The 12,408-nt window shown below is 49.1% G+C and overlaps 1 protein-coding gene across 5 annotated transcripts in view; it reads left to right on the forward strand.

The window, feature by feature from the left end:
- Positions 1 to 12,408, forward strand: part of LOC130119122 (BAH and coiled-coil domain-containing protein 1) — a 102,286-nt gene that overhangs the window by 37,699 nt on the left and 52,179 nt on the right. For 4 of the 5 annotated variants that reach the window (XR_008810826.1, XM_056287533.1, XM_056287535.1 and 1 more), the window contains exon 3: positions 6,960 to 7,142. Coding sequence is in view for 4 of the 5 variants with exons in the window: in XM_056287533.1 (XP_056143508.1) it covers positions 6,960 to 7,142 (183 nt within the window). In the remaining variant the exon portion in view is untranslated. Of the gene's footprint in view, positions 1 to 701; positions 734 to 6,959; positions 7,143 to 12,408 lie in introns of those variants that run through there. The other variant, XM_056287536.1, reaches the window with a different exon arrangement.

Below are 12,408 nucleotides of genomic sequence, written 5' to 3' on the forward strand. Positions count from 1 at the left end.
TCTCTCACTCTCTCTCTCTCTCTCTCTCTCCTCCCTCTCTCTTTCTCTCTCTCTCTCTCCTCTCTCTCGCTCTCTACACTCGTCACTGTCCCCCCTCATCTTCCTTTCGTTGACTGGTCCGGTGTCCCCGTCTAGACGACGACACATCCATCCGTCCCTTAAGGCAGCCGTCTACAGATAAGGGGGGAATGGGGGTGGTGGTGGTGGGGGTAGGGGGGGGTTGCAGAGACTTTCGCGGCTCATTTTTCAAGGCCAGGTGCGGAATATGACACGCACGGGCCGAAAACGCTATTGTCGATCGTGTCTTCTTTCTGTCGGAGAGTGGAAACGGAGCGCAGATGTGCAGGCGCGCCCACGTGGCGTGCGAGGCGGTGCGCGTCTCTTCTCCGAGAAGGGGACGTCGGATCCGACTCCCAGCGCCAAACGGGGAAACGCGCTGTGGGCGGCGGCTCGTCGTCTTTGTCGCCGGGTGTTTTTTTTTTTTTCTTCCCCCGTCCGGCCGCTCGGGCCCGTCCTCGGGACCGAAATCCCCCTTTACATCTTATTATTGTGTAATTCCCCTCCGTTAAGTCACCCAACAGCCCCCCTCCCCCTCCCCCCGGTGTCACGGTAATGGGCATGGATGGCACATCGGAGAAGATTAACGACCCCTAAACAAGGCGAGGATTATGACACCGTTCCCATTGTTCTCCTTCAAATGATCGCTCGGAGTCGGATTAGATCCAGGAGGAAGGTACGCCGTGTTGGGGAAGGGTACGCCGTGTTGGGGGCGGGGGGGGGGGCTCTCCGCCATGCTTTGATGATGATGAGGGTCCGGCTTGGATGAGGGGGTGGGGGGGGAGGGCGTCCGGGTTGACGAGCGGCGTCACTGCCCGGCTGCATCTGCCCACCGCTGTCCTAGTGACTGGCCAACGAAGCCTCCTCGCACACTCGGGCGCTGCTTCTCCGCTGTTCCCATGGCAACCATCCCCCCTCCCATTCACCGCCTCCCTGCCTGCTGCTCGCTACGAGCTGTCAGCGGGGACCTCTGCTCAGGCCTGCAGTGGTGTGTGTGTGTGTGGTGTGTGTGTGCGTGTGTGTGTGTGTGTGTGTGTGCGCGCGACGCGAGCGAGCGAGCCATCCTCTCTCCAATCCCGCCCCCTACCCCACACGCTACACTAGTCGACGCCTCTATCTCGGTGACAGACTCACGGATTTGTGTGCGTTTGTGTGTGTGTGTGTTTATCCGTTTCCCCGTGTGCACGGCTGTGTGTTTGTTTGTGTGCTTGTGCGTACGAATCCGTAAGACAACCGGGCAGGGGGGGTGGTGGTGGTGGTGGCGGGGTTGGGGTTTTGTGTTTAGATGTCAGTGAGGTAGGTGGGGTACCCCCGCCCTGTGCTCCCCTCTCCTTTAATTCTCTAATAGGATTAATCTCCATCGCTGTCAGGGATCGGCGCCGATTAGGATGCACATGACCCGATTTCTTAAGCGGCCATACAAGCGCACCGCTAGCGCCACTTAAGACCCGCAGAAATAAATAAACAGGGCTTCCACAAAGAAAGGGGGGGGGGAGAGAGAGAGAGAGAGAGAGAGAGAGAGAGAGGGGGAAAAAAAGAAAAGAGGCAGGCAGAGGAAAAAAAACACAACTTTACGAGGCGCTGGCTTAGTGGCGGCGGGCTCCATGGATCCATGTCATTCCTTAATAAGCTGCTAAATAAACAATTGTGGCGGGGGCTCAGCACCGGTGCTCTCACGCCTTCTCCTGCACTGCTTGTGTTGGCAACAGAACCAAAAACAGCCCCGGCCCCGTCCCGGCCGCTTTCACAACCTGCATGTTTTCCCACTGACACTCTGATTCATTAGGCTTTAAAAAGGGAGTCGGTTCATGGAGGGTGTCATAGTTACATTAAAATGTGTAGCGCATGTCCTTAGATTCAACAGCCGGGCTGAGTTAAGTCGACTTAATTTATCATATTGACCTCAGAATACCGGGAGAGACACATGGGGAGTGAGAGAGAGAGAGAGCGCGAGGGAGAGCGAGAGAGAGAGCGAGAGAGAGAGAGAGAGAGAGAGAGAGAGAGAGAGAGCTGTTCGGTGCACGGCGCTCAGCAGCAGGCTGCAGCCAGTAGACGTGACACAGAGAAGGCGGGGTTAAGGCTTGTGATTGACAGGCGGCGAAGTCAGCAGGGCCCAATGTGACAAAAGGTGTGGTGGCTGCTGCGGCGCTATTATTCTGTTCCTGTTTGCCTCGTAGTCAAGACCAGCCAAGTCCAGACCAAGTCTTTAGAGGGGGGGGGGCGGGTCCACGTCGAGTCCGAGACTTTTAGGTGGCGAGTCCAAGTCAGGACCAAAACTTATGTAAATATTTATAAAGACTGATATCAGAACAGTGCGCGTCCGACCAAGCACCATAACTGCTGTGATCTATTATAGCACTAAAAGTCCAATATTTCGTAACGCTGTATTATTTAGTTGGGCTTTTTTTTTTTTTCTGCCAAGGAAAAAATGTTTCACATTTGGGTTTTGCAGTGATTCAGAGAAATGAAGCAATGATTATATTAAAAGAAACAGATTAGAATGCATTTTATTGGTCTCGTCAGGGAAAATCCGGTGCTCCTTTCAAATAAACAAATGAACAGTCAAATGGCTAGATAAATAAATAGCAAAATCAGATAAATAGGTAGCTAGATAGAGAGATGGATAGAACTATTGATTTATTGACTGATTGATTGATTGATTCTTGCACTCGACCAGTCTTGAAAACGTACCATGAGTCCGCACTGTCCAAGTCATTATGTTGGGAAGTCCCTGTCCAGACTGAGGCCTTCAAAATGTGGACTTGAGGCTGAGTCCATATACCGACTGAGTACTACACTAGTTCACAGCACTGTTCAGGCTGGGCAGTCAGGGAGCTCCTCTTCCAATCCAGTCCCCATGACGTGGCTATTGCTACCCCACACTGGATTCAAGATCAGGTCTGCTGTGGCCTCATCTGGTCCTGTTATGTTCAGGGCTTCGTGTACAGGCTTATCTGAGACCGGCCCAAGGCTTCCCTCCGATCCTCCTTGTCCCAAGCATCCTTTTAATTTCAGAGCGCCACAGTACTGATATCGAGGCCTCCTTATTCTCCCGCCTCATTTCCCCTTTCTCTTCCCTGTCTCCGCGCCTTTCTTCGAGGACACTTCAGTCAGTCGCCTGCTTCTGTCTTAGCGTGTGACAGTAGGCTTTTAAGGTCTCTCTCTCTCTGTCTCTCTCTCTCTGTTTCTCTTTCCTTTTTGTCCCTTGCTGTCTCTGGGGTGAGCCTGTTAATAATGCAGTAGGATTAGCGGATTTATGTGGGCTAGGGGTGCCGTGGAGAGCTCGGGTTCCTGTGGGCGACGGGGAGGAAGAAGAAGCCCTGGAGTGTGGAGGGAGTGCCATATAGGAGCCCTTGTTGCCCGTGTGATGGGGGGCTGGATGTGTGCCTGGCAAGCTGCCTGCCCATAATCACCCCCCCCTCCCACACACACACACACACACACAGGAGAGCTCCATTGGGATTGTGTTGATAGTAAGGAGGTGGTGGTAAAGCAGGAAAAATACCCTTCCTTTGGAAAAAATAAAAAGCTGACTACAACTACCACCTCCTTGCAAAAAAATGTTAGGAGTCCCTTCACCCCAGCCATCACCACCCCATCAGGTAACAGTGCCTGGCTAGCTTAGAAGGGGGAGGGGGAAGGTGTAATCATCGAGTTATAGCGTCAAACTACAGCCACTCGCAACCCTAGCATGCAGAATTTTTTGTGTTTTGCGTCGTCGTTCAGCGTGCGTTGGGAATCCTTTCATAATTTTTCTCATTTCCCCCCTCGTGCGCCGTAATGAATCGGGAAAACCTGTCTTCACCTTGCCATATTTTCTCGTGGGTTCAAACTTTGGGAGCCATTTTGTGTTTTGCGGGAGGGAAATGTGCTGTTGACCAGCACGGCGTCTGTTACAGCTTACCCGTGTGCACGAGTCGGTAGCTCAGCGTAATACCGGTGCTTTCACAGCAGTGTTTTTATTTATTTATTTTTTTAAATTTGCGTTGTTGTAGCCATCAAGAGATTTACTCCTAAATCTATTACCTCAGTTATGCACCTTGCCCGCTCGGCACCTACCCCGCGGGCTCATCTGCCCTCCTTGCTGACGCCTCCCCCACTTTTTTTTTCCCCCCGGCCGCGCTTTTCTCATCCGAATCGAGGGTCAAGAGGATAGAGGGTGTCATCCATTGTCATTTACTGTATACATCTATTTTTTTACAGCCCTCTGAGACTGTAAAGGTGATTTAGAACGACACACATAAACCTGACTTGACTAGTACAGGCACCAGTGTGCCCCCCCTCACCCCCCCACCCACCCACACACACACACACACACACAAAGACTTTTAAATGATTGCAGAGGTAGCCAGTTTGGGTCTGCAGACTAAGCGCGGGGAGAGAGAGAGAGAGAGGGATTGTGGGGGATTTCCACCTGTCTAGTGCAGGGTGTAAGGGTGTCGAGTGCATAGATGCGTGTGCCCATTATCACGTCCGTGGATTGATGGATAGATGTGGATATATATGCATGCCTCCGTTTATCTTTTTATGAATGCGCATTTGTGTGTTGCTTTTAAGGGGAGAAAACGAGGCAGTAAGAGTAGAGCGACACTGTGTGTGTGTGTGTGTGTGTGTGTGTGTGCATGTTCACATGCTGTGACCCATGAGCAGTGACAGTAAGCTTCGGCACAGGAGCCCGCAGCAGACCGATGGGTTCACCCCTGTTGTCTGCCTGCAGAATGAGCTCACTACCTGCCTGATTAAGACTTGCATGACATTGTGTTTTCTGCCTCCCAGGAAAGGATCAATTCACGTTTGGATTGATTTGTGTATTAAGAAAATCAAATCACGACCGTCCTTGTCGATGAACATGGCTGATAATGGATCTCCCCCCCCCCCCTCCAGTCTCCCCCCCCACCCACCCCTTGCTGGATCTGCGCACAATACAGGATCCACCGCTGTGTCTGTGTTGCATGGTTGCTGCCATTCAGACAGCCTCATACATATGCATGAGGCTTCATGGCGGAGTGACTTGGGGGAAATGAATGTGCAAAAGAGCTGGGCGTCCGGGCCCCCGTGCTTCAACTGCACCGGGGGTGGGGGGTGGGGGGGGTGTAATGGGAAGGCAATTTAAGCGGTGGTTAATCAGTGTGTTTTTTCCCTGGATTTTCCTGCAATGCACAATAGACAATCAGCCTCCAGCCACACCGGAGTTGCAGGGAACAGTCAATTACTCACCATGGTCTTGTTAAACACACAGATCAGCAAGCAAGGGACAGATTCTGGTGCCATTATTATGGTAAAGAGCAGTACAACACCGGGGGGATCGCCGGTTCGAATCCCCGCCCCCGCGTTACCTCCGGCTTGGTCGGGCGTCCCTACAGACAGCAATTGGCTGTGTCTGTGGGTGGGAAGCCGGATTTGGGCATGTGTCCTGGTCGCCGCACTAGCGCCTCCTCTGGTCAGTCGGGATGCCTCTTCAGGGGAACTGGGGGGGGGGGGATAGCATGATCCTCCTAAGCGCTACGTCCCCCCCCCCCCGGCGAAACTCCTCACTGTCAGGCGAAAAGAAAAGACTGGTGACTCCACGTGTATCGGAGGGGGCATGTGGTCGTCTGCAGCCGCCCCTGGATCGGCAGAGGGGGGTGGAGCAGCGACCGAGTCGGCTCGGAAAATAGGGTAATTGGCCGGATACAAATGGCAAAGAACAGTAAAGAGCGTACTAACAAAAGCAATGCTACATGAAGGTGGGGGTGGTGGGTGGGGGCTTGGGAGTAAGGTGGGGGGGATAGACCAGAGAGAGCAAAGATAAGAGAAAGAGGGGGAGAGGGTCACTGTGGCCGAGCTGTCGGGTGAAAGATTACGGAAGGTGATGACAAGAAAGAGTGACGCTGAGAAGACGGGGGACGGGGGGCGGGGGGGGGGGGGAGAAAGAGGGAGAGAGAGCGCAAGAATGTCAGCAAGAGTTTGACAGTCAGACGGAGAGAAAGGTAGAATGTGTTGAGAGAGAGAGAGAGGAAAAAAGAGGATGAAATGGAGCAGTGCAATAAGAAGAGAGATTGAGGCCATGGACGTGAGAGATGGGAGAGCAGGAGATAATGGAGGGAGGGAGAGAAATTGAGAAAAGGACGTTGGGGAACAGGAGCCGGAGTGTGTGCGTGTCTATGTGCGTGTGTGCGTGCATGCATGCATGCATGCGTGTGTGTGTGTGTGAGAGAGAGAGAGAGAGAGAGACAGACAGAGAGAGAGAGAGAGAGAGAGGGTGGGAGAGCCTGAGAAAGTGTGTACTCAGCTGTGAGATGAGACCTATATGTCTGCCCATAGGGAGGGGTGGTGTGAGGAGAGCAGAGGGGGAGGACTTTTCTGTCTGCTGCCAAGGGGGGAGGGGAGTTTGTTTGTTTGTGTGCGTGCGTGCGTGTGTGTGCTTGTGTGCGTGTGTGTGCGTGTGTGTGTGCGTGGGTGTGTGTGTGTTCAGCAAACACCAGAGAGGGAACAGAGTTGGGAAGAAGCCGACAGCTAGCAGCTCACACAGAGAGGGAGAGAGAGGGAGAGGGAGAGGGGGAGGGGGAGGGGGAGGAACTGGGACACACACACACTCCCCAGAGGCGGTGTTCAGATCTGGCCAGTTTAACTGTTCCATCTCCGGGCCGTTGCAGCCCAGTCTTTACATCTAAATCTCGATCTGGTGGTCTGCACTGTACCTCTGGTTGCTTCTCTGCTGCGGTCCAACAGACACACATAGACAGACGCACAAGTGTCTTCCGTTCTCTGCACTCCGAGGGTACAGACAAGAGGGGAAAGCAATGGTGTGACCTTCCCTCCACCCACTCACGCTGTGCATGCACCGCCCTCCAATTCTTACCATGTTTCTGTGTGTCTGTTTGTCTGTCTGTCTGTCTGTCTGTCCGTCTCTGTGAATCCAGGCAGTGGACTGATGGGCAACTCCTCCGCATCCTTCATGGGGACGTTTCTGGCCAGTAGCCTGGGCTCTCCCCCCTCGCACCCGTCTCACCCTTCTCGGCCGCCCTCCTCACCCTCCTCGCCCTCCTTCCGCGGCGGACCCCACTCCAGCGCATCGCAGATCTGGTTTCCCCATTCGCATGAGGGTACGTCATGGCATGCAGATGTGCTCGGACGCGCACATGCACGGTTTTAAACGAGCACGTGTGCACACACACACAGACACACACACACATTAGCATACTCACACACAAGCATGCACTCATGCATTTGACCTTTGCCCTGACCAGGGTTCATTTTCTCCTCTCTGTTCTCCTTTGCATAGATTTGTTTCCTATTTTGTTATTTTCCAATGTTTTGAGTTGCTGTTGTGTAGCGCCCATTCAGAATGCATCTTTGTGCAGGAAATTTGCAATGTCAGTAAAAGTGGATTGATTTATGACTGACGTATACACACGCCTGTGTGCACACACAAACACACGCATTTGGTGGACTCCTATTTGCATGATGGTATGTCAAGTTATGAAAATGTATTCTCTCCCTCTCTCTCTCTCACATGTACACACACACACACACACACAGTATGTGTACACACTCTTCTGGTCCACATCTCTCCCCCTCATCTATCCTGTGCTGTCTGGATGCAGAAATCTCTCGTCTCGTCTTCTGTCTGATTGGGACAGGACTGAGGGTGGAGCTTAGCAGGTTGTATTGTTCCTCCGACCTTGTGCGTTTGTGTTCTCCAGCCTGTGTTAGGTTTCTGCTAAAGGATGGCTTGTAGTCATCCAGTTGAGAGGCTGTCTCCCACCCCTTTTGTCCGTTCACAGAAATAGGTCCGGGCCCAGAGTATTTTTGGGCTGAAGCAACATGCCATGGCTTTTGGATGGGGACGCAGGGCGAAAAGTGCAGCTGAGGAATGTTGTGTTGCTCGATTCGCGTCAGTAGTGATGTCCCCGGGAGTCTTGGGGGGCAGCGGCCACACGGGACAGAATAGGTTGGCCATTACTGCAGAGCGCTCAGCCGCTGTCTGCAGCTCAGTTGTGGTGGTGGTTTGATGCGGCAGCTCCTACATGTCCTCTGTGCAGCCAAACACTGAGCTGGCCATAAACACATGCAACCGCAAACACACATGCATGCATAAACACAAAACACAGTAACACAGACATATTCATACATGCACGGGTACACACACACACACTCAAATACCTGTGCGTATGCAGCCCGAGAACACCCTTAGCTCCGGCAGGATGCAGCCTGGAGGCAAGACGAGGATAGATGGACGACCGATCTCAGCTCCTTATTTTGCAAATTCAAATGCTACGGATGCAGATACACTTTAAGAACCCGTCCAGTACCACTTCTGACGCACGCAGGCTTTTGTGTCTTTCTCGTGATGTCGTTTCTAAAACCTTTGATAGTTTTTATGTTTTACTGCTTTTTGGATGGTATATAATTGGATGTGGTATATGATATGTGGTAAAATATATGGTAACTCCAGCTTAGAGAAAAGGACCCCCCCCCCACAGCTTCTTGTCTTTTGAATTAACTTTATCTAGGACTGGCAAAACTCGACAGTAACATGCAGAGCAGCGTGCACTGTGAACATCCGACAAGTTGGAGAGCGTAACACACACACACACACTCGTATGTGTGTGTGTGTGTGTGTGTGTATATATATATATATATATATATATATATATATATACACACACACCCCAAATATCCAAAGGTGCTGATGTGGTTCCTTAAATATACCGGTAGGGTTAATTGCTCTCTGTTCATGTCATCAAAATAACAAACAATAAAAATATTCAACTTACGTACTAACAATATCCAAAAAAAATTTTTTTACATTTTTTTTACAAAAGGTCAAGTCAATTTTATTTGTATAGTCCATTATCACAAAATTAAACATTTGCCTCAGTGGGCTTTACAGCAACAGACCATCCTGTCCTTAGACCCTCGCATCGGATAAGATACAACTCCCTTAAAAAACACCTTTAAACAGGGAGAAAACAAAAACAGGAAGAAACCTCAGGGAGAGCAACAGAGGAGGGATCTCTCTCCCAAGACAGACAACGTGCAATGGATGTTGTTTGTACAGAATAAAACACAATTTATAGTATACAATATTGAAAGAGGATAACAGAATTATAAGGGAATTATGAAATATGTGAAGAATATGGGTCTGGGCTCAGCCTCAGAGATAGGGTGAGGAGCTCAAACATCCGGAGGGAGCTCGGAGTAGAGCCGCTTGCTCCTTCACATTGAAAGGAGCCAGTTGAGGTGGTTCGGGCATCTGATTAGGATGCCTCCTGCGTGCCTTCCTTTGGAGGTTTTTCCGGGCACGTCCAACTGGGAGGAGACCCTGGGGTGAACCCGGAACTCGCTGGAGGGACTATATGTCCAATCTGGGTTGGGAACGCCTTGGGGTCCCCCAGGAGGAGCTAGAGGGCGTTGCTGGGGAGAGGGACATCTGGAGTGCCCTACTTAGCTTGCTGCTACCGCGACCCGACCCCGGAGAAGCGGCTGATGATGAGATGAGATGAGAGATGAAGAATATGATGAGGAGGATGCCAAGCAGTGTCCAGATGCCACCGGAGCAGCCCAGCACCCGAGCCATATGACCACCGTCACCATGTAGACCTGACAGAAGGACAGACTACACGTCTATAATCTCAACAGAACAGTGCTTGGTAAATTCATTGAGACCGAAACTGACCTGCCATGTAGTACAGGCTGTGAAGTACTCATTTTAAAGGCAAGTAGTCTAAGGCAAAAAGATGAGTTTCAAGTTTGGATTTAAAGGACTCAACACACTCTTAATTGTCTGATGGCAGCAGGCCCTGCCACTAGCTGACTTCTTTTTAACTTTGGATACACACAGAAGCCCTGAATTTTGAGAGCGGAGAGCTCGAGATGGAGTGTAAGGTTTAAGGAGATAAGACAGGTATGATGGGGCAAGCCCATTTAGGATTTTATAAGTCAGCAGAAGCACCTTGAAGTCTGATCTAACATGGATAGGAAGCCAATGAAGGAAAGCAAAAATTGGTGTAATATGGTCAAATGTTCTCATTTTAGTTAAGATTTTAGCTGTAGCATTCTGAACCATCTGAAAACATTTAGCATGTGGCAGACCTGAAAACAGAACATTATAGTCATCAAGTCTGGATGAAAATGCATGTATTAGAGTCTGCATCAGTCATAGACAGGAAAGACTGAATTTTAGCCATGTTAGGTAAGTGTCAAAAGGCAGTCTTGGTGATTTCTTTAGTGTGCTTATCAGAGAAAGGCTGGGATCAAACGTAACACCAAGATTTCTGGCTGCCACACTTTGTGAAATCACAGAGTTGTCAATTATTATTGTTACTTGAGCGACTTGATGTCAGTGTCTAGCAGGGCCAACGACCAGCATGTCAGTTTTAACCAAATTTAGAAGCAGGAAATTTAGTGGCATCCAATTTTTCACAGCAGCCACACAGGCCTCTAAATTAGTCATTTGAGTACAATCATCAGCCCTTATACAGCGGAGTATCATCAGCATAAACATAGAAATTTATTCCATGACCGCATTTAATTTAGAGATAAAATCAAACCTTTGTTATTGCAAATGCATAACCTGAAATTTGCAAATGTTTACTAACTGAAATTTCTGAATGAGTGTTCAGATTTGAAAATGTATTATGAGTAGCTCATGCGTCGTTTAACTGTTTCCGTGATGGACTTAAATATCAATCATACTTAACAGTGTAGTCGTTAAGTATGGTGGATCTGTGTGTCCATCTATTAGTGCTGTCTTTATAGAAAAACATATTAGAGTCTATTACTTTCAAATTTAGAGTGCAAACAGTAAACATTGATCTGGGTGGTAGAAGGAGTTGTGCTTAAATTGAACAAACATTACTTGTTCATTTATTGAATAAAACGATTTAATGTGGAATAACTGAAATAAGCTGTTTCAAAACAGTACCTTGCATCTCATCTCATTATCAGCCGCTTCTCCGGGGTCGGGTCAGATGCCTGAACCACTTCAACTGGCTCCTTTAGACGCGAAGGAGCAGCGGCTCTACTCCGAGCTCCCTCTGGATGCCCGAGCTCCTCAGCTTAAAAACAGTATCTAAATACACACTAAATCTATCTAATTTAATGAAACATAAATGCACGATAACTAAACAAAACAACTAAAATACTCCTATAGTTTTACATGTCAGTCAATTCATAATTAATCTAATAATAAAACCATGAATAACAAGCAGAGAAGGGGATCACTTGCAAACGGTCAGCGTTAGAATGGATTGGTTTTGCAGGACGAAACCTGACTTTATCAAATCTGAAATCATTCACATTTTCTTTAACAACCCTCCTAGATCCTTACCACACCAAACCGATGCCTAAATTTAACCATCTCTAAACTAATACCAAACTATAACCATTACTAACATGTCATATGTTGTCCTTCAACCATAGCGACTTATCGCAAATGGAACGTGAACCATACTTATGTCCACCACCCAAAAAAAAAAAAAAGTGCACACAGCTGCTGGCTAATGAGAAGCGGCTGCTCACCGCTCATTGCAAAGTTATATTATTTTAGCGAGGGGCGTAATTTGCGGTTTAATCTACACCCAGCGATACTATGCTAACGAAAAAGACATAGTATCAATGCACTTACACGAGGGAATCAAGGATCCATCATGGCTCAGCTTATTACAGTAGAACCACAACCATTGCTAGCCAATATGAAGATCAAAATAGATTGGCGCCCCTGCCTGGTGACAGGTAGCCTTCATTCCGGCATATTTTCAAATCTCAGTACAAATCTGTGTGCATTTATGTTTTCAAATCTGGATACACATTCACAAATCCGAGCACACATTTTCAAATCTAGATGCACATTCACAAATTTGAGTAGACAATTACAAATCTCTGTGCACATTTGCAAATGTTCAGTTACATGTATTTCAATAATAAAGTCCCCATCCATCCATTATCCAAACTGCTTATCCTGCTTATATGCTGGAGCCTATCCCAGCAGTCATTGGTTGGCAGGTGGAGAGACCCTAGACAGGCCGCCAGGCCATCACAGGGCCGACACACACATTCACACCTAGGGACAATTCAGTACGGCCGATCCACCTGACCTGCATGTCTTTGGACTGTGGGAGGAAACCGGAGCACCCGGAGGAAACCCACACAGACATGGGGAGAACATGCAAATTCCACATGCAAATTCCGATCCCCAAAGTTGGACTACCCTGGGGCTCGAACCCAGGACCCTCTTGCTGTGAGGTGACCGCACTAACTATTGCGCCACCATGCCGCCATTCAATAATAAAGTCTTGATTTTATTTCCATAGAACATTCATACAGCATCTGTATTTATCCTCCCCCCCTCTATTTTGATGGAATGGT

Source organism: Lampris incognitus, chromosome 10 (genome assembly GCF_029633865.1).
Source record: "Lampris incognitus isolate fLamInc1 chromosome 10, fLamInc1.hap2, whole genome shotgun sequence".
Lineage (NCBI taxonomy): Eukaryota > Metazoa > Chordata > Actinopteri > Lampriformes > Lampridae > Lampris > Lampris incognitus.